At 46.1% G+C, this 22,323-nt stretch overlaps 1 protein-coding gene across 1 annotated transcript; it reads right to left on the bottom strand.

Moving 5' to 3' along the window:
- Nucleotides 1-10,666: 10,666 nt before the first annotated feature.
- RPS14 (ribosomal protein S14) lies at nucleotides 10,667-16,709 on the bottom strand. Its single transcript, XM_025867244.2, has 5 exons — nucleotides 16,568-16,709; nucleotides 14,094-14,244; nucleotides 13,256-13,417; nucleotides 11,663-11,739; nucleotides 10,667-10,799 (listed from the first exon to the last, which is right to left on the bottom strand). Exons 2-5 carry the CDS (start codon nucleotides 14,240-14,242, stop codon nucleotides 10,732-10,734), a joined length of 456 nt encoding a protein of 151 aa, XP_025723029.1. The 5' UTR covers nucleotides 14,243-14,244; nucleotides 16,568-16,709; the 3' UTR covers nucleotides 10,667-10,731.
- Nucleotides 16,710-22,323: the final 5,614 nt, after the last annotated feature.

Here is a 22,323-nt window from a genome sequence, read left to right as displayed (position 1 = left end):
CAGTTGAAAGGCCTGCACTCCCTTGGTCTGGATACTCCAGGCTCCAGAGGCATGAGTTCCTACCAGTTCACTTGGGTGAGCCAGGAGGTGGGAGTGTCCCAGGACCTCAGGCCCATCCTGTTCTCCTCCTTAGTCCCTAAGTCCCTGAGAGGGAAGAGCCGCCCCAGGTGGCAGGCAGGCTGTTCATGTCCAGCCCTGTCCACACGCCACATGGCCTGGGGTGGGGCCTCCGTGGATCCTAGTACACTTGGGCCATAAACACAGAGCCAGAAAAGGGGCTCTTTGTGGGGAAGAGCAGGTCTGGGCTCCAGCCTCATATCTGCTATACCCGCCCCAGGCAAGTTACTTACTTCACTTCTTTCATTCATTCATTCAACATTTATTTATTGCACATCTACTTTGTGCCAGGCACTCTCCTGGGTACTTGGGCTACATCAATGAACAAAGCAGAGAACTATCTCTGCCTTTATGGAACTGACATTCTAGAGGGAGATAAACAAGTAAACTACACTGTATGAGAGAGATGAGCAAGCTGGGAAAAAGGGAAGGTATTGCCGGGGCAGGTGGTTGGGGGCAGGTTGCAGCACCTTATAGGGTGTTGGGATGGGCCTCACTGGCAAAGCCAGATTTGAGGATAGGCTTGAAGGAGGTGAGGTAGTTTACCAAGCCCATGTCTGAGGAAGTGTCCTCGGCAGAAGGAACAGGCAGAGCAAAGGTCCCTTGCTGGGGATGTGCTTGGCATGGTTGAGGAAAAGGAAGGAGGCTAGTGTGGCTGGAGCGGAGCCACTGAGCTAGAGAGTGCATGGACATGAGGTCAGTGACATGACATGCAGCCAGACTGTGTGGCTATGTTCATGACTTTGGCTTTTACTATGAGTGAAATCAGGAGCCATGGGAAGCCTTTGAGCAGGAATGCTGTTATCTGATTGTTTTAACAGAGTGGCTCGGGCTGCTTCCTTGAGAACCTGTACAATAGGGACAGATAATCCCCACTGCCTCGTGGGACTGCTTTGAAGGTCTAAGGAGAGCCTGGATGGAAAGCACTTTGTAACAAAAGGCCCTCAATATAGTACAATGCCTCTGGGAAAAAGAGACTAGCTATTCTGTTTCTTCCCATCTTATCGAAGGGACAATTGAGCAAGGAAAGGATCTGATTTGCCCAAGGTCAGATGTTCTACAACCAGTTTAGAATCTGGAACTCCCAGAGTCTTCTCCCAGGTGCCATCTGGCAGGTAGGTAAATAGCCGTTGGGCTTGTGATTTCAGCTAGCGCCTCTGAGCAGGACGTAGTAGTCCTCCCCTATGATTCATTCATCCAACAAGTATGTACCAAGCACCAGTTCCAGGCCAGGCATTAGGATACAGGGGCATTTGAGGACACCTGGCGAGGGCTGAGCCCCAGTCTCTAGAGGGTGGAGCAGAGGTCAGAGATCAGAGACCAGGCTACCAATGGCTGGGGTTAAGCTTAGGGGTCAGGGGCCCGTCTGTGGCTGGAGGCAGAGAGACCAGTTAGGAGGCTGTGGTGAAAAGTCAAGCTGGAGCGGCAAGGCCTGATGGAGCCTGTGGCTGGGAGCATGGAGGAAAGGGGACGAAGAGTACAAAGGTCAGAAGGAAAGTCCACAGGACTTGGGCCAGACTGGACTTGGGCCTTTCTAGAGAAAGGGATGGGACCAAGATGCTGCTGAGCATTCCTACTTGGGTGACAGAGAAGATGATGTCATTCACAGAAACAGGAAGTCCTTGGCACATTTGAGGAATAGAAAGAAATGCCATACGTCTGAGCATTTTGAGAAAGGGGGAGAGTGGTTTCAAATGTTGATGGGACAGGCAGGGGACAGATCATGCAGGCTTGGGTGTTAGTGGGTATTATTTCAAAACAATGGGAAGCTAGCAGAGGGTGTGAGTCCGGAAGGGCTGGGTTTGGTTAATGTTTTAAAATGATATGTGACATATAGATTTAAGGGGAGCAGGAGTGGAAGCCTGGAGACCAGTTAGGAGTGAAGTAGCTTAGGTGAAAGATGGTGGTGATTTCCGGTGGTGGTAGAGACGGGGAGAAGTGAATGGATTCCACAGCTATTTTGAAAGGAGAGATGTCATCACGGGCTTTGGGGATGAGATCAAAGATGGTGCCGGGGTTTGGGGCACAATAGATGGTGGCATTCATCAAGATGGGAAAGATGGGAGAGCACATTCTGGAACAGGCAGACTCCAGAGTTTGGTTTTGGCTGTATTCTGTGTGACACCCATATGTAGACATCAAGTAGATGGCTGATGGTACCAGACTGAAACTTAAAAAAAGAGTGAACACAGACATTTGTAAATGATCAACTTGTAGATGGTATTCACAACCATGGGACTAGGGCTGAGCTCTAGGGACTCTCAACATTTAGACTGCATGGAGGAGCAGCCCAGACCAGTGCAGAGCAGCCGTCAGGAAGAAGGAAAGCCAGGAGAGGGTGTGCTCACAGATCCCAATAAGGGAGTGGAGGGGGAGCGTCAACTGCAGCAGATACCGCTGGGAGGACAAGGTGGCGGGGGAAGATGTGGCCACGTAGAGGCTATGGGAGATAGAGACAGGAGATCAGTGAATTGGGTCGGGAGGTGACTGGGAGAAATGGTGCCAGTATGCGAGGGAGAGCACAGGTCATGGCTTTTGGGCATGTTTGTGCATGGGAATGACTCAGGAGTGAATGGGGCAGGGGCGGATGGGGCTGAGGAAGGGTCCTGCCCAGCTCCTGCACAGTGAGGTGCTTCTGCAGAAGCTACCCCTCCAAGCAAGGCCACTCTGTCACCCAGCCTCCTCCCCAGTGCCTCCCCTCCATGGCAGCCAAACCAGCTCCCTGACACCCCCGTTCTTCTGTTCCTCGGGACTCAGCCCTCCTGCCTCAGCATGGCAGCTCGGCCAGCTCGTTTCCCAAATGCTGCCAACAGCACTGTCTACTGGATCTGAGGAAAAAGTGAAACTTCCTGAAGTACACCAAGGCCTTCATTCTTGGCTTTTGTTCCCTCTTGGTGTCTCACCTCTGTGGCTGAGAATAACGGATTCCCACAACATGGTTTCTCATTTCATTGTCACCACAGCCCTAGGAGCCTCAGGGAGATTAATGAGATGTACAAGTACGAGCTAAGGGTGTTAGTAAGTGGCAGAGCTGGGACCTGAACACAGGTCTGAGCTGCCTGCAGACTCCATTCTCTTAACTACCATGCCATGCTGCCTCCACAGACCCCTTACTCACTTTGGCCAGTCGCAGTGAAGGCCATGCCTCCTGTACCCCTAATTCCCAAAGGATAGATTTGAAAGGCAGATGTGATTCTTTCCCCATCTTTGTTTCAGGTGGGCAATTTCCATAATTACTCTCTAGACAAGCTTAGTATCAGTTCACCAGGCTTCTGTCCCACCCAGGAATGACCCTTTTTGAGCATTTCCTCACAATCCCTGATAATCTTTTTGCATGCCTCCAGAGACAGAGAGTTCACTACCTCCTTGAGCAGACTGTTCTAGGCAGTAGGATAGCATAACAATCCAAAACACGGACTCCAGATCAAGTTGTTGTGGCTAAATCTCAACTCTGCTACCTACTAGTGTCCCATGCCTCAGTTTCTCATCTGCAACATGGTAATAATAGTTGTACCTACTTCCTAGTGTGACTATGAGGATTAATAAGATGCTGCATTTAAGTTGCTTGCTAATTACATAATAAATTTTAGCTATTAATATCATTATTTTTCCTGAGGGAAAGCCACCACTTACCTTACTACAACCTCGACCCATTGGGCCCTTGGAATTCTACCCTCTTCTGTACTCACCTGCAGTTTCATCCTATTGTTCTGCAGGTCTCAATTTTCATTTTCTCCTGATGCAAGGTTTTTTTGTCTTTTGGGTTTTTGTTTTTGTTTTTTTTGTAAGCTCTATTAGTTATCATGAAAATATGATTTTCCTAAGATCATGATTTCTCCTTGACAGTCACTGGTGGTTTGCCAGGCAAGCTTGACGTTGCCAAATACATAACTAGGGTAGGAGAATGATAGCTTAAGGCCTCGCCTTCTACCCTTACAGGCCCTCTTGTTGGCTCCCAGGTTTTTGCACTCCCTGGATTTGGAACCCTGTCAGTGGGCCTCCCATGACTGCATATCTACCATCAGGAGAAGATTATGTCATGATGAAGAGCCCAGATTCTGGAAACAGACAGAGCCAAGCTCAAATCCAGACTCTTCTGCTTACTTGCAATGTGTGATCTTGGCCAAGACATTCACTCAGTGTCTCTGAGCCTCAGTTTCTTCAATAGCAAAAATGAGAGACTAACCTTACTTACTTCATCAGGTGCTATGAGAATTAAGATAATGCATATAAAACACTCAGCACAGTTCCTACCTCAACATTTGCCATGAATACTCTAGGGCTGTGCTGTCTAATAAGGCAGTTACTAGCCACATGTGGCAGTTGATGCCTTAAACATGGCTAGTCTAAATTGAGATGTGCAGGGTTTCAAAGACTTAGTATAAGAAAAGAATGTAAATGGGGCACCTGGGTGTCTCAGTCGGTTAAGTAGCTGCCTTTGGCTTGGGTCAAGATCCCAGAGTCCTGGGATCAAGCCCTGCATTGGGCTCCAGGCTCAGCGGGGGCCTGGTTCTCCCTTTCCCTCTGCTTGTGCTGTCAAATAAATCTTAAAAAAAAAAATGTAAAATACCTTGATAATTTTCATATTATGTTGAAATGAAAATATTTTGGATATATTGCATTAAATAAATTATAATTAATATTTTCTACTTTATTAATTCATCTACTAGAGAATTTGAAATTACATGTGACTCAGTTTTGTGGCTTGCATTACATTTCTTTTGGACAGTACTGTTATAGCAGGGCTTTTGTAGTTTTGGGGGAATGATGGTGGTAGTGCTTGTTTTTTTTTTTTTTTCCAGTGGGGGAGAAAAAAATAGTACAATTGGTTTTGGGGTATTTGAATTTTAGTGGCTGTACTTGTCTCTTAGAGATGGTATTTGAGCAGCAAGGGCGCTTTGGAGATTAAGGAGATCTAATCTCCCCTCTGTAAAGATGGGGAAACTGAGGCCTACCCATAGACCCGTGGGATATGCCTAGGGCCAGAGAACTAACGGTGGCAGAACTCAGATCAGAACCCAGATAGGTACCCATCCCAGGAGGCAGCTTCCTATCAGAATGATGCTGCCACCCAGTGGTCACCCATAAATGAGTGCCCAAAGTAAGGGCAGCGGCTAGGCTCCCTTAGGAGCAGGACTCTGCTGCCATCTACTTCCTAGTCCTCTGCTGAAGCGAGGACAGGAGGATCCTCCTCCTCCACCTCCTAGCCAGTCGGACTGTGCGGAGCCCCAGCCTGCCAGGGGTATGACAGTGTAGTGATTAAGGCACTATATGTGGTTACAGACAAGTACAGAATTAAATCCCAGCTCGGCCCCTTCTAGCTGTGCCCCTACACAAGTCACTAATCTCTGACCCTTGGTTTCCCTATATGTAAAATGTGGATAATAATAGTACTTACCTCAAAGTGATTAAATGAGGTCGTGCCAATAATCTGAGTCAACAAATATCTACAAACCATCACCACTTATGCACTGTTCCTGGTACTGGGATATAGCAGTGAACCTAAAAAGGCAAGTCCAGTGGTTCTCAAAGTGTGGTCTTTGGACCACTGACAGCAGCAGCACCTAACATCTTGTTAGAAACGAAAAACTTTAGGCCTCCATCCCAGATCTACTGAATCTGATGCATGCTCAAGGTTGAAGACCACTAGACTCAGACATATAGATGTATATATATCAGGTAGAGTTAAGTGCTATGAATATGGCAAATAAATGGTTAAATAGCTTGAGAATAATGGCTGGGTCGGGGGGTAGGTGGGGAACATTAATTCATCTGTGATGGTCAGGGAGAACCTGTCTGGATAAGGTGACAGGTTCCAGCAGAGATCTGAAAGCAATTATCTAGAGGAAAGGTTAAAAGGGTATGCCTTTTTCTGTTCAAGACACTTCCTATATTTATAATAAGTCTTGGGGATATAATATAGTGGACTATAGTTAATAATTCCAAAAGATACTTCCTGCAAATTGCATACACAAATTCTGCTTACATCTCATTGCCCACAACTTAGTCATATGGGCCACACTTAACCACCTGAGGAGTCTATTTTTGTTTTTTTTTAAAGTAGGATCCCGGTGCCTGGGTGGCTCAGTCGTTAAGCGTCTGCCTTCGGCTCAGGTCATGATCTCAGGGTCCTGGGATCGAGTCCCGCATCGGGCTCCCTGCTCCATGGGAGGCCTGCTTCTCCCTCTCCCACTCCCCCTGCTTGTGTGTTCTTGCTCTCACTGTCTCTGTCTCTGTCAAATAAATAAATAAAATCTTAAAAAAAAAATAAAGTAGGTTCCATGCCCAGCATGGAGTCCAGTGTGGGGTTTGAACTCACAACCTCAAAATCAAGAGTCAGATGCTTAACCAACTGAGCCACCCAGGCGCCACTGAGGAGTCTTTATTCTGATCAGCCATACATCCAGTTAAAAATTGAGACTCCTTTTTACAAGAGAAAATGAAGAAGGAGTGTATTGGGAAACAATGGTCTCTGCCACACTAAGAGATTCTGATGTAACTAGCCTTTGACAGTCTGTTTATGCTTGTATGCCTCCAATGATGGGGAGATCCCTATCTCATTAAGCAGCTGTATTCCCTTTGAGCAACTCTTTTAGAAAACTCTTTGATAACTCAAGTCTACCTCTCCACAACTCCTATCCAACGGCCAAATCCTACCACCTTAGGACTACATGCAACAAGACTGCTTGCCCCTTCCTCCCCAAGACAGAACTGACCAATTTTAAGTCCCTTATCCATCTTCTCTCTGGACCACTAAAAGTCAATGGCTTCCCTGAAGCCATGTCTTGGGAAAGGTTTTCCTGATTCTGCATTAAGAGATTGAAAATGACCTTGAAAGTAAACTCCTAGATAACAGGGAGCCAGCCACATCATCACCCAGGTCAATGAAAGCTAACTGGAAGGCTAATGCTCTCTCAGGCAGAACAGGAAGGGAGCAATGCAGGAATATATTCAGTTCTAATCCCATTGGACTTCTCTGTTTTGTCATTTCTTCAGACTTTGTAGTTCAGCAATTCTTTCTTCTGTTGGCTCTAATCCGCCATTGAACCCATCCACTGAGTATTTAATTTCAATTACTGTATTGTTTTCTTTGCTTCCTTTTCAGAGTGATCTGATTACACATATTTTGCCTACTTTTTTGTTCCATTGTTTAAACATTTCATTTGAGGTTATATTTTAATTCTAGTATCGTCTTTGAGGTATATAAAAAACTTTCTGATGACTCTCATTTGGTGCCTATTTTCATGCGTTGGTATTTTGGGGGGGTTCCTACTTGGTTGAACCTCATCTGTGGGAAACCAGAGGGCCTCAATTGTGGTTCTTTCCAGAGGATTTGCTTTTGCTTTTGCCAAGAGCCCGGGAACAGTCCTACTTAGGACCATTTTGCCCAGAAATCTGAGGATTTCTGGCTAATTATCGTAAAGGTCAAGCTCCCTCACCTTGGAACCAATAGAGGTAAAGGCAGAGCCTGAACTTAACTTCCTGGCACTGACTTGGTTATTTGCCAGGAGGGCTACCCCAACTTTCTTTGCCTACAGCTGTGTTCCCTAATCCATTTCTTCTTGATGAACTTTCCCCCCTCATTTCTTGAATGCCCTTGGGGATTTCCTTAATTTCTTTGAAGCACAGGAACACGTGTTTGTTTTAATTTATCGAGGATCTACCAAGGCTCTTTAAACTATCTAGTTTAGGGGCACCTGGGTGGCTCAGTCAGTTGAGTCTGACTCTTGGTTTCGGCTCAGATCATCTAAGGATTGTGGGATTGAGCCCTGCGTCAGGCTTCACGCTCAGTGCAAAGTCAGCTTGAGAATATCTCTGCTGCTCCCCCACCACTCACCCATGCACTCTCCCTAAAATAAATCTTCAAAAATTTTATTTAAAAAAGGGCGCCTGGGTGGCTCAGTTGGTTAAGCGACTGCCTTCGGCTCAGGTCATGATCCTGGAGTCCTGGGATCGAGTCCCGCATCAGGCTCCCTGCTTAGCGAGGAACCTGCTTCTCCCTCTGGCCCTCCTCTCTCTCTCTCAAAATAAATAAATAAATCTTTAAAAAAATTTATTAAAAAAATAAGCCATCTAGTTTATAGAACCTATTTAGTTTACAGAAGGGGGAAGCCCACTCACCTATTCTTTCAGTGATTCATTAATCATTATTGAGCCCATACTTTGGGGACTGGGCTGAGGGCTGGGGTGAGAAACACTGAACAAGACCCACTTGTCCTCTCAGAACTCACAAATTAGTAGGGAAAATAGGCTATTAGAATACAGGGGGCAGTGGTGGCACATGGGAAGTAGGGGTGACGTAGGAATTCAGTGAAGCACTTTGAGGGGCACCCAGGAGGGTGGCTTTGAGAGGGATTAAGAATTGATTCTAACAGATGAGCAGAAGATAGTGAGGTGAAGTGGGGGAGAGAAGATGCTGACAGAGCTAAGCTGGGAGGGGACCAGAGAATTGAAAAGTGAAAGGAAGTAGGTTTGGCTTGGGCAGGAGAGGGTGAAGTGTGTGGCAGGACCAGATAACAAAACATGTGGTCTAGGGCTAGGCAGGGGCCAGTGGGGAGACAGGGAGACTTGTTTAGGAGACCTGCAGGGCTCAGGTTAAAGAAAGGAGGCAGAAGGGCAGTAGGGACCATTTCTAGGGGCCTGGTTGGGGTTGCAGCTGTAGCCCATGGCATCAGGCTCACCTGCCAAGGCTGGGCTCCCATGGTCCGTGTCGCAGGTGGGCAACAGCTAATCCAGTTCTGCCCTGCATGCCTGTGGCCGACAGACTGCTCCGTTCCAACGCAAGCTGTGCAAGTTGGCTCTCCTTGCAAACAAACCTCTGAAAGGAACTGCTTTCAAAGACCTGGCTGATTGCATCCCTGGTTACCAGGAAACAGCAGGACAAGTTGCAAAGTCCCATCACAGGAAATAAAGAATGCTCTAGCAACTGCCAGCATTTTTCCACCAGGATTCCAGCCAGCTGTCATTCATTCCTTGGCATAAGAACTCAACAGGCATTAAGAATAGCAATAGCTTCTTCAGAGCCAGGCACTGTGCTGAACACTTTAAATCTTATTTCTTATGACACCCTATGAAGCAGCCATTATCACAGGAATTTTCACTCAATGGCTGAGTGCTTATTTGCTTAAAGCTAGTCTGAAGCTGGGGAACTAGGTATTTTCATCCAGGCCTGTTTACCTGAGGGTCTGTACACATCCTGCCTCAGAAACCAGGCTGACCATAATTTTTTCTTTTTTTTTTGCCCCCTCACATTTTTACTTCACGTTTAGATTCACCAGAAAGTTGCAAAAATCATACGGCTTTTCTGTATACCACTCATCCAGCTTTCCCTAATATTAACATCTTATACAACCACGGAACGTTTGTCAAAATTAAGAAACTAATGTTGGTAGATTATTAATTGAACTTCAGGCCTTTTTCGGATTTTACCAGTTTTCAAACCAACGCCCTCCTTCTGATTCAGGATCCAACGCTGTATTTTAAGTTGTCTCCATAATCTCCTCTGGTCTTCTGTCCTTGTTTTTCATCACTTTTGATGACTTAAGCACCAGTATTTTGCAGAATGTCCTCTAAGTGTTATGGGTTTTTAAAGAGTATCACAGAGTTGAGTGCTCCCATCACCTTGAATGACTATAGTTGCCCCTTTAACAGCATAGATTTGAACTGTGTGGGTAATTCAATACATGTGGATTTTTTCGATAAATACAGCAGAGTACTGTAAATGTTTTTTCTCTTCCTTAGAACGTTAATAACATCTTCTTCTCTCTAGCTTACTTTATTAACCACCCACCAGTGTAGCAGCCACCATCCCTGGGCCTATGGTACTTTCTTGCAGAACACTCCGTACCATCTGGTGCCACTGGGTCCTCGGAGGTGGAGACAAGCTTCCGGAGAGCAAAAACTTTTTTTTTTTTTTATCACTGATGAAAATAGGGCTTGGTGTGTTATTTGTGGGGTGACCGAATCTCTATGTACTTTATGTACTGATGTGGAACAATCTCCAAGATCTGCCAAGTGAGAACAAGCAAGATGCAGTAGAGTGTGCTCCCAATTTTGCACAGAAGGTGTGGGGGGCGAGTATACACCCACATGTGTTTATATATGGCTCAAGTCTGAAAGGCTCCTCTTCTGCTCAGACTACACTTGGCTCAACAGTTTCCACTCTGCTCCGGCTCTTTTAAGATTTAGTCCATTTTTGGAACCAACGTCTCCGCTTTCAAAACAAGGTCTCTAAGGCCTTGGTGGGCTTTAGATGATGGCCACAACAAGCAGTGTGGAAAAGACCCAAATGCAGCACAGGTACCTTACCTCTCCTTAGGCTACTCCTCCCAGGAAGTCACTTCACAGAACACAGGCTCACCCGGACGCATGTCAGGGGCCGAACCAATCCCTCCTGTGTTCCTGTTTGGCAAGTTACCTACATCCTCTGAAGTAAAAGATCTACTAAAATGCCTCCTGCTTTGTCCTGCACCTGTGACTGCGAGTCAGTCTCATGCCCTGGTCAAATTTCTAGGAGGAAATAAACAAACATCCCTGAAGGAGAGAAGACTGGAGTCGAAATAGCTCAGACAAAGCCAATTTATTAACAGAAAACAGTAATTTGAGGAATCCTGTTCACAGACGGCGACCACGGCGACCCCCCTTCCTGCGGGTGCTATCGGAGGGGATGGGGGTGACATCCTCTGTGGGGAGGAAGAGAAAACATCATTGCCTAGAGATGGATGGGAAAGAGTCCAGGCCTCCCTAGACCAGTGGTCTAACAGACCAACAGTGAATCCCGCTGCTCCCCACATGAATCCTCAAGTATGTAACACAGGGACACGGACTGCCCCATCTGCTGCTTCCTCAAAATTTCTGATGTGGTCTCAACTCACTTTTCTGAAGGGAAAACTGAGGGTCAGAAAAGTCACTCAACTTACAATGTCAGAAGGAGGTGAAATAATCAGGTTTCTGACACCCAGCCCGGGGACTCTCTAGTGGAAAGATTCTTCTAAACAGGGGCAACTTAAAACTACCTCCTTTCCAAAAGGTAACAGGCTGAACCACTAACTAGACCAATCAGTATTATGATGCTACTGTGTGTACAGAAAACAGGGAAGGGCTAACACCTTAAGTGCTCTACGAGGCCAGGAGATCACAGGCGTAAGGGGGCAGGCACCACACAGATGGAGGTGACTCGCTGTGATTCTCAACCATGGGAGGTGCTGCTCCCTGCATTCATTTTCCACTGTTACAATGGCTGGCATGCTCTAATGCTTAGTAGGAAAGAACCAAGGATATGGATGGTCTTACAATTCAGGGGACAGACCACATAAAATGCCAACTCCCATAAGAAACACTGAAGAAGAGAGACATTTCATCTCTGTCAGGGGTGCTCAGGGAGGAAATTCTGTCATATGGTGCCTCTTGCAACCCCCATTAACTGTGGCACCGTAACTGCCAATAGTCCCCAGACCAGGCACTGCATCCCACTGGGTACAACACAAACTTTCTGGGGTCAATGCTTCAAAGCAAATCCAAGTGCTAGCTAGAGGGAGGCACTTACCAATCCGCCCGATCTTCATTCCTGAGCGGGCAAGGGCTCTGAGGGCTGACTGGGCCCCAGGTCCAGGGGTCTTGGTTCTAGGGAAATAAGGATCTACATGAAGAAAAGCTTTGTCCAACTCATTAGAGGTTCCTTCTAGATCCCACAACCCTCTAGTTCAGGAATCATCTGCAACTTTTTGTAAAGGGCCAAACAATAAATATTTAAGGCTTAGTGGGCCACGTATGGTTTTTGTTGCATACTTTCTGGCCCATGCGTCAAGAGTTTATGCTCTGCTCTGTTGCAGCCCATTGAAGGAACTGTCTTTCTTGCCAAAGGCTGTAATTTTTTTTTTTTTTTTTTGGCAATCCATTTCCAGCTGCTTCCCCACCCAAAACCAAGACACTAGCATCTCTCCAGAAGACCACTTTCTCTGGTCTGCTGCCCACACAGCAATCAGTTTGTTTTGTTTTTTTTTTAATGTAAGCTCTATGCCCAAAGTAGGCCTGAACTCATGACCCAGAGGTCAAGAGTTTCATGCTCTATCAACTGAGCCAGCCAAGTGCCCTGAAGCAGCAGTCATCTTTAAAAAAAAAAAAAAAAAGGGCGCCTGGATGGCTGTTGTTAAGCGCCTGCCTTGGGCTCAGGTCATGATCCCAGGGTCCTGGGATCAAGCCCTGCATCGGGCTCCCTGCTCAGTGGGAAGCCTGCTTCTCCCTCTCCCACTCCCCCTGCTTGTACTCCTGCTCTCACTCGCTGTCAAATAAATAAATAAAATCTTTAAAATAAAGAAAAATCCCCAATCCCTGGAGCACTTGGGTGGCTCGGGCAGTTAAGGGTCCAACTCAATGTCAACTCAGGTCACAATCTCAGGGTCGCGCTGAGCAATGGAGTCTGCTTAAGATTCTCTCTCCCTCTGTACCGCATCCCGCCCACACACATTCTCTCTCACAAAAACAAGACTCCAATCTCATCAGGTCATTACTATTAAAAAGTTCTTATGCTCCCCCCACCCTCTTTGGCTAAAGTCCAAATCCTTACTGCTTCCTTTAAGACCTAGCAGGAACTTGCTCCAATCTCTCTGCTCATACCTCATGCAACTCTTTCCCATAGATGTGTCAAGTTCATTCCCACTCAAGACCTTTTCCCTGCAGTTGTATCTGGCTGGAATATTCTCTCCCTGCCCTTCCCTCACTGGACCAACTCCTGGCACAACGTTTAGGTCTTAGCTGACATTACACTTTAACTCCCATCCCTCACACTGTACTTCTTACTTCCCAGCACTTGCCACAAATGGAAGGCACATGTTCCCCTAGTCAGGCTGTTTAAAGTCAGCCTCTTCTACCTGCACAGGAAGAGTAGAGGCTGTAACTACCCTTTTCCATCATTCTTTTCTAGTACCTAGAACACAATACCTGGTCTGCAGCTGAGTGCTCAATAAACAGTAAGCTGGGGGGTGGGAGGAGCAGAAGCAGCGGTGCAGCAACCAACTACTAAATACGAACACACTTATGATGTCTTGTGCAAAGTTACAAGAGAAAAACCAAGCCTCAAATCCAGGTGCTCTGGCACCCAGGCCCAGAGATCTCACCAACCAGCCCCTGCCTTATGTACCTATTTCCTCCTGTGGCTCGTAGTTTGATGTGGAGGGCAGTGATGCCCAGCTCCTTGCACCTCTGGGCTACATCCTGGGCAGCCAACATGGCAGCATAGGGAGAAGACTCATCTCGGTCAGCCTTCACCTTCATTCCACCAGTCACGCGACAGATGGTTTCCCTGGGAACAAAAGCGCAGTCATTTCTCTCATCCATCAAGAATTCTGAGTGCTTATCACATCCCTACGGAGTAAAGACTGCCACAGTTCAGGTATGGCAGAGGATGAAGGTCAACTTGAATATGCATCCTTTTTAACAAGACTATGGCCATGGGGTCTTTGAGGCTCTTTTCAAAGTCTTTCAAGACTTTGAACCCCTGATGGGGTTCAAATACCTAAAATAAATGAACACCGTTATTAACAATATAAATTTACTTCTGCATTTAATCCTCCCAATTGCTCCATGAGGTAGGCACAATTACCTCTCCTTATATGAAAAACCAAAGCTTAGTATTTGAGTGAACTTCACGTGTCATAAAAACTTGCTAATTACAGCCAGAATCTGTACATAGAGTGGATTTCTATCCACCCCTGCTCCTACAAAGTACCAAGAGATTGAGTATTCAAGGATTACAATTTAAGGTCATTAAGGGCAGAGGACGTGTCTCTTTCTTTCTCATAACCCAAGTGCCTGGGAAATCACAGTATTTGTGGCCAAACAGCCAAATGCATTTCCTTATCTGAACATTCTTTTTAATTCTTTCATGAGAACCCCTTAAACTGCCACCCAGTTTCAGGGGCATTTCTTCCCCTAGACCCTTGCCAGTTTGGTCTGTGCCTCTTCACCGAGGTACTCACTTGCCAGAAAGATCGGTGACATGGACAAAAGTGTCATTGAAGGATGCAAAGATGTGGCAGACACCAAACACATTCTCTCCTTCAGCTACCTGAGGTCCAAGGCTGATGACCTGTTCTTCCTTCTTTTCCTTCCCCTTGCGAGGTGCCATTTCTGAAAGAAGGAAAAGAATCCAACATTAGCAATGGACAAGGTTTCCACAACCCTTTCTTCCTGGCTATTGAAGGAAATCTCCCAAGTTTTGCTCCTCTGTGTCCTGCTTCCCTTCACCCTAGTCTGTGAAACCTCATTTCTGTCTAAAACTCATTTCCCCCTGCATTTGGGGGGCTTTTAATTTATGGCTAAAAATGCAAAGTACCTTGAGATAACCTTTCTCCTGAATCTACCAAAAGCACAGCCCACCCATAGCACTTATAGGAAAGGAGTCTAGAGTTCTAAGCAGATCATAAGTATGCCTCAATTTTTTACCAAGTGGGCCTCAAAAACTTAAAACACACTGGTTTAGGTCTCTGGAGACCTCCAAGTTCAACTGACAGCTCTGCAAACCCGGGCAAATCCGTTATCCCTGAGCCTTACTGCCTCCAATATATACCCTGAGAAACTTTTGATAATTTGTTTACGGTGACAGAGCAAGTCAGTTGAAGAGCAGAAATGAAAACCAAGTTAAGAGATTCCTGGTCTACATATCACAATACTTCCAATGCCAGGAGTGCTTCTGGTTTCCTGGCCCCCAAGTACCATGTACAGGTTAGGCTCAAAGAAGACTTTAAGACCACAACCAAAAAGGTTAGTACAAAGCCAAGGTCAATAACCTACCCATGAATTGGTGACACCTGAAGACCCTTTATGGAAGGCACCTGCTGCCTGAACTCCGCACCAATCCCTTGGCTAAGAATTTAAGGAACCCTTACCCACATACCCTCTAGCTTCATCTACTATATCCTGTGCTCTACCAGATCCCTCCAAAAGCCATTTTAAATGCTATCTCTTATTCTCTGACAAGTGATCTCTTGCTATCCTTCCACAACTGATTAAAACCAAATTCTTAAACTTTTACTAGAATCAAGCATTAAAGGCAGGAAAACATATCTTCTTGGAAGGCTAAAAGCCCCATCCCCAAAATTCAATGTTAGTGAAACCAGGTAACTCTAACATGACATAGCATGTAATGGAATTTAACTGTCACAGACCCTAGGGGAGGGAGATGCTGACAGGAGAAAAGCAGGTGAGGATCACACGAAGGCTAAGAGAGGACCTACTTTCCGACCGAAGCCCCAGGCCTCCTGAGACTCGAGAATCAGAACAACTTCCTGACACTTCCAGAAGACACTAGAAATAAGAAGGGCTCAGATGACTTAGGATGTACCCTTCCAGAGGAAGACAAACACAGCCTTGCCTAGGTTTGTAAAGACAGTGGCAAAACCAAACCTAAAAACCAGTGTCCCAACCCCCAGTCCAGCACTCTCTACCCTGTATCAAGATGCCTCTATTCCATGAATAACCACAATTCCAGACCTGGATAAGTTCACGTCTCCTGATTCCTGGATCTCCCCAGTGCCTTCCTTATATAAGGTCTGGTGAGTGATCACAGTAAGCCCTACAAGTGTAGGCCTTGGGTGTACAATGTTAACTGCTCCTACGCTTTAATTAAATCCAACAGAGTAAGAATTGTAAGGAGGTGCCAAGGGAGCTCACAGGAAGAGCAGCTTTGAGTTCTGCCTGGAGGAGCCCAGAAAGACTCCAGCAGATGTGAACTAAGGGAGAACGAATATGAATGCCTGTAGTGGCCACTCAACAAATGCCCATGTGCAGTTTCCCCACCCCGTGTCGCCCTTAAGTGGTGATGACAATGGTCCTTGGAGAATAAATGATAAACGCACAGCAGGTGCTCAGCAAACACTGATGCACATTCCCTAGCCCCGACTTCTGGCTTCGTGCCGCGCGCCCTAAGCGTCCAGTACTTGCAACGTGCCAGACTTAGCAATCACCCGGACTTAGGGAGCACCCAACACAGCGCCGTTTCTCCTGATTCCCTCCTTGAATCCTCACTACAACTCTATGGGATCGGGGCGAGTCAATCCTATCTCCCAAACAAAGACACGAACTAGGATTAGGGACCGGGCCTGCGACCGCCCAAGAGGTTGGCGGAGTAGAGGTGAGAGACCACTGCCGAGTAGGGTCCCCGCTCCTTCTCAACCACGCTGTGCGGCCCCTTACACGTAGCTGCGGCGGCAGCGCGGAGCCCGGGCCTTCAGGGCTGTAGCCGCACTCATCCCCACTTCACAAGCTCCTCCTGGAGAGAAGACGGCCACCTTCCGAGACAAGGCGCGACCCTGAGTCGGGGTCGGCCGGCCGCGCCCGTCTCGCCCGCACCTGGCTCAGCTTCCACGGAAACACCCCAGTCCCGCGACCCCGGCCCCGGTGAGTGCGCCCCGTCCCAGGATGCCACTCGATTGTCTTCGCCCAGGCCTCTTACCTGCGTGTCTTCTCCAGACTCCGCTACCGGAAAAAGAGAGTGGGAGTGGGCAGGGCGACGGGTCACGTCCGCGTCCCCGGAAGTGTACGCCTGAGGTCACGGAACGAGGGCGGCTCCCGGAAGATGCCGGCTTTAGCGTTTCTAGGGAGTTGAAGATTCGCCCTCGGTAAAGGCGGTTTGCTTAAGAGAGCACCAAAGAAGGCAAGGGGCAGGGTGTCGCTGCAAGCGGGTCGGCCTCTGAGACTGCACGAAGCAGTTACATCAACTGAGTGAGGCGGGCCAGTGTGCAAAGATGGCGGGGCGCCGCGGCTAGACGGACTTCCTGTATCCTGACCCCGGGCCTGGTCAGCCCTAAGGCGACAGCGCTTCTCATGGCTCGGAGGGCAATAACAACAACAACCGCGATCATCGCAGACTGGCCTACTATGTACTGGGCAAAATAAGAACAAATTATTCAATATTTGTTATATACTAGCTTAGGCCGAGCAATTTATATGGATTGTTTCATTTGATCCTTACAAAATTACCAAATAGATAACTGTTTTGATTTCCCTTTTTACAGATAAGGCATGTTAACTGAAATCACTCATTTGTGGCTGATTTGGAATTCTGACTTCAAAGCCTGTATGTTTAACAGCCACTTCCATATATCCCTCTAATGTTGAAGGACCTTGAAGGGTTGGGATAATGTATAGATGGAAATATGGGGAAGGGCCGAGAAGTAGGTCGTGTGTGTTTGTGTGTGTGTATGAATGTGTGTACGTGTGTGTGTGTGTGCATGTGTAAGTGTATATACACATACATTTATATAGAGAGCCCATGTAATGTAATGGACTGTATATATTGCATATATATATGAACGTTTTTGAACAAAATGAGCGATTATACAGAGTAACATAGAGCCCTTTCTTCTCTAGAATTGGTGCCACTGAATAGCTTTAAGTTCAATTGGGGGAAGAACTTTTTAAAAAAGTAGTGCTTCTTTTCCCCTTTACAAAGGTAATTAATTACAGAAAACCCATAAAATAGAAACATTCAGAAAGGAGAACAAAAGAGAAAAAAGAAATGACAGTCTTACCCCCACAATTAATACCTTGGTGTATGTCCTTTCCAAACATAATCTATGCAAATACATACAGAAGAGGCACATCCTCTTTTTTAAAAGAGAATAACCTTCCAGTATCTTTCCTTGATGGTTTAAAAAAAATCCGTGCTCAATATAAACAATATACACAATAAAGAAAAGCATGGACAAAAAAGTAAAAATTGTCTCTACATACTTTCTTCTAATGATACCGCCATTATCAAATTATCATTATCAAAGTGGAGCATCATTCGAGAAATAACTTTCTATTATCTATGCCAATATTTTTATTATATAATACACAGTCTTAGGTAAATGAAATTGTATTCTGTATGTCGTTTGGTAAATTTCTTTTACTCAACGTTGTGGACATCTTCCCAAACAACTAGTAGAGATCTTCAAGATTTCTTCACAATATTTTATTTTTTAAAAAGACTTTATTTATTTACTTGACAGGGAGAGAGAGGGAGGGAGAGCACAAGCAGGGGGAGCAGCAGAGGGAGAGGGAGAAACAGGCTCTCTGCTGAGCAGGGAGCCCGATGCAGGGCTGGATCCCAGGACCCTGGGATCATGACCTGAGCGGAAGGCAGACACTTAACCGACTGAGCCACCTAGGTGCCCCGCTTTACAAATATTTTAAATTTTATTTGCTATTTTGAGTATTAAATGCATTCACAAAAATAAAAACTACAAACAGATATGAATAAGTATGCACAAAAAAAAGTCCTCCTCAATTCTGACTCCAGCAACCCAATCCTCTTCCATGCAAACAACCAGGAATAGCTGTATTGTATCATTTTTAACTACTGTATGATATTCCTTTGTATAGCTGACCCAATTTTTATTTAGCCAGTTCTCTATTGTTGGGAACAGAATTTGTAAATGTAGACAAAACTGTCAAGAACACACTTGTGCTATTTTTTCCTCAGGGTAGATTGCCGGAAGTAAAAAAGAATATATATTTGAAATTTCGATACATGTTGCTAAATTGCCCTTCAGAAAGTTCTTATCAGTTTCCACTTTTGCTTAACTGAGAAACTAAATATGTCTCCTTGTATTGTATTTCTTCCATGGTTAGGAAGGTGAGATGTCTCTTTATGGATTATTTTGCACATTTGCCTAATTTATGTGAATTGTCTGTTTATAGTCCTGAAAAGGGAGGGCTTTTTATTTTCTAGTAGTGAGTTCCTCAGTAGAAGAGGTATGATAGCAACACTCAGGTTGCTGGAGGGGAGGAGTGTGGGGGGATGGGGTAACTGGGTGATGGGCATTAAGGAAGGCACGTGATGTAATGAGCACTGGGTGTTATGTAAGACTGATGAGTCACTGACCTCTACCTCTGAAGCCAGTAATACATTATATGTTAATTAATTGAATTTAAATTAAAAAAGACATTTTCTTTCTCTTTATGAATTTCAAAATTATTTGCATAGAATATTTTACAGTATTGTATTAAATTATTTTAACATCTGTATTTGTAGTTATGTATCTCAGTAAATGTTTGCATATTTTACCTCAAAAAAAAAAAGAAGAGATAATGATAGTAGAGACTGGAGCATTGTGGAGTGAGTTCTTGCTTTGGGTAAGAATTTTATTAAACCCACAGATCTCAGTGAGGGAAAACTTCATGAAGGAAGCATGGCTTGATCTTACAGCTGAAGATAGTCCATACAGTCACCGCAGAACATTATTTTTTTAGGGGCACCTGGCTGGCCCAGTCAGCAGAGCACATGACTCTTGATCTCAGGGTCATGCGTTCTAGCCCCACGCTGGGCATAGAGCTTACTTAAAAAAATAAAGTAAGACAAACATTTTAAAAAGAACATTGTTTTTTTTTCCACAGGGAAGTCTTACCTTCATATCAGAAATCAGCAAAGTCACTGCTTTCAAACTCCAATTCGATTATTTAATCAACATATTTATTATTTCTACAAATAACTATTAGTCATGAGTCCTTGGGCAAAAGTTGTAACCTCTCTGCACTGTAGTTTTCTCACCTGTAAAATGGGGTAATAACTGTATTTTTAAAAACGTGTATTGAAACATATATCTTCAGTGGGCACTTGCTCTGTGCCAAGCTCTGAGATATAATAATACTGACATTTAAGCTAAGACTTAAAAACAGAGCAGGAATTAGCTAAATGAAGGTGGAAAGAATGGTCTGGACAGGGAGAACAGTTTATGCAAAGGTCCTGAGGTAGGAAGGAACTGGGAGAGCTCAAGGAATTAAAAACATGGCCAGTATGGTTGGGGTATTGTGTGTGAGGGAAGAGGGGTGGGAGATCATGGGAGGAATGGTGAGAGCCACTTCCTGCTGGGTCTTCTTACCTCTCTGTTGCCTTGCCTGCTTTCCCCATCACACCCTACCCCATGCAGTGTCAACACTGTAAACACAGGAAATATGTTTGCCATCACCTCCCATATTTTATTCATTCATTCAATAAATACTTACTGAGCCCTTAGTATGTGTCTCGCACTGTTCCAGATACTTGGAGTACATTTGTGATCAAAATAGATAATGATCCTTCCTTTCTGGGAGTTTATGTTCTGGCAGCAGGGGCAGACATTAATATCTAAATAAAATTTCTATTATGTTAGAAGGTAATTGATCAGTTACTATGGAAAGAAGAAAAAATCCAGTAGGGTAAAGGATATTGCGGGTGTAGGGGCTTCTCAGGGAAGGGGTGGGGCATGTGGCAGAATTAAATTGAGAGCGCAAGATAGTCTTGTTGAGAGTTTGAGCAGAGATGGGAGGCAGGAAAAGGAGCAAGTATTGCCAGTACATAAGGGAAGATTATGACAAGCAGAGGGAACAGCATGTGCAAAGGCCCACGTCGGCGGGAGCATGCTGGTATATTCCAGGAACAGTAAGGAGACCAGTGTGGCTGGAGTAGAATGAGTGAGGGGAGATGGGTGGGAGATGAGATGCAGTGATGGAAGGTAACGGGTGGTGTGGGCAGATCACGTGGGCTTTTAGATCCTTGGAGGGACTTTGGCTTTTACTCTGAAAGGAGCCATCAGAGGGTTTTGAGCAAAGGAGTGACAGAATCTGACTTCGGTTTTAATAGGATCATTGAAGATGCTCTGTGGAGAATAGACTCTTGGTAGGGGTGGGAGTGAGGGGCTAACATAGAAGGAGGGCTTCCGGGTTAGAGGGGAGAGATACTGGTAGCTGAGCCCCGGGTGGCATCGGTGGGGGCAGAAAGAAGTGATCAAAATTTGACTATATTTCTGAGGTAGTTCCAACAGGATTTCTTGATAGATTAGAGAAAGAGACAATAACATATGAGAAAGAGGAGTGTCAAAGATAATTCCGGCATTTGTGGCTGGAGGAACAGGAAAGATGGCATTGCCATCAGCCAGGATGGAGAAGGCCGAAAGTGAAGTAGGTTTTGGGGGGAAGATCAGATGTTCAATCATGGGCCCGAGTTTAAGGTGTTTATTGCACATCCAAGTGGAGATACCAAGGAGGTTTTGGGGCTAGATGAGTCTGGAATCAAAGAGAGGTGTCTTCAGCGTCTAGATGGTATTTGAAATCGTGAATCTGCTGGTGACCGCTGAGGGGCTGAGTGCAGATGGGCAGGAGGACCAGGGAGTGAACACTGGAGCGTGGGGGTAAGAGAAAGAGATAGCCAGCGGAAAAGAAGCTGGGAATAGTGAGTTGGGAGGAAAGCCGAGAGGGGTGTGACCAGGAAGCCAAGCGAAGAAAGGGAACCAAGGAGAAGGGAGGGGGCAGCTTTGCCAAAGCACCCAGAGGCAGATGTGGGGGGGGGCTGAGAATGTGCACGAATGCAGCAACAGGGGCGTCGGGGACCTCGGCAAGAGCAGGTTCAGCGTGCGCGTGTTGGAGCAGATGTAAGGCAGAAATGAAGGTAACGTGTGCAAAGGACAGGATGAGAAAACGAGGAGATGGGGTCAAGAGGTTCTTTGGGTTTATTCTTTTTAAAGGTTCTATCAATAACAGATGTTTGTACGCTGATGGGAATGGTCTAGTACAGTGACAATTTGATGAAGGCGCTGTGTCCTTAGGCAGGCGAGATTTGATGGGCTTTAGTGCCCACAGGGAGGAGCTGACTCGAGGTAGGAGAGTGGGGAGTGCATCTGTATAAATGGCGGAGAAGGAAGGTGTGCAGGGTGAGCACATGTCAGGGAGGGGGCTCGAGAGTGGCCTCGTCGGGGGAATGGCACGAGGCTGGGGCCGGGTGGGGGCATAGGGAAGGCGGGAGGTGAGAGAAGGCTCGAAAGGGTCACTGAGGTCCAGGGCACTAGAGGATAATTCTGGGGCAGCACGCAGGGCCCCCTTGAGGTTGGTGGTTGGCGTTTTCTCCAGCCACGTTCAGCTGCGTGGATGCAGCTATGGAATAAACAGAGCTTGGGATTTAACCAGAGCTGTGGTTGTGTCCAGAGAAGAGAAAGTGAGAGAGGGGAGGATAACAAGGGTGAGTGCACAGGAACAATGATCAGAACCAAGCATGACGTTCAAGCTGGATGGCTGGGGTCGTGACAGCATCAAGGGGCTAAGGGACATCATAAAGACTGTGGGGGCAACAGGCCAGAGGTCCCGATGGGGCAAGGGGACAGCTGCAGTCAGTCACCGGCTGATACTTTGGGCTGGAGGTCAGGGGCTGAGGGGCATGGGATTGAGATGTTGGTTGAAAGAGGAGCCGCAGGC

This window comes from Callorhinus ursinus, unplaced genomic scaffold (genome assembly GCF_003265705.2).
Source record: "Callorhinus ursinus isolate GAN/ISIS: 27379988/994484 unplaced genomic scaffold, GSC_fseal_2.0 scaffold3, whole genome shotgun sequence".
Classification (NCBI taxonomy): Eukaryota; Metazoa; Chordata; class Mammalia; order Carnivora; family Otariidae; genus Callorhinus; species Callorhinus ursinus.
The sequence above is the reverse complement of the archived record's forward strand: the minus strand, read 5'-3'. Positions and strand labels throughout refer to the sequence as shown.

Bases quoted from the DNA above. Each gene is read 5' to 3' on its own strand.
- RPS14 (XM_025867244.2), bottom strand. From the start codon at position 14,242: ATGGCACCTCGCAAGGGGAAGGAAAAGAAGGAAGAACAGGTCATCAGC. The intron at 11,740-13,255 runs GTACATAAGGCA...TTATTTCCCTAG, and splicing joins CGAGCCACAGGAGGAAATAG to AACCAAGACCCCTGGACCTG. The intron at 10,800-11,662 runs GTAAGTGCCTCC...TCCTCCCCACAG, and splicing joins AATGAAGATCGGGCGGATTG to AGGATGTCACCCCCATCCCC.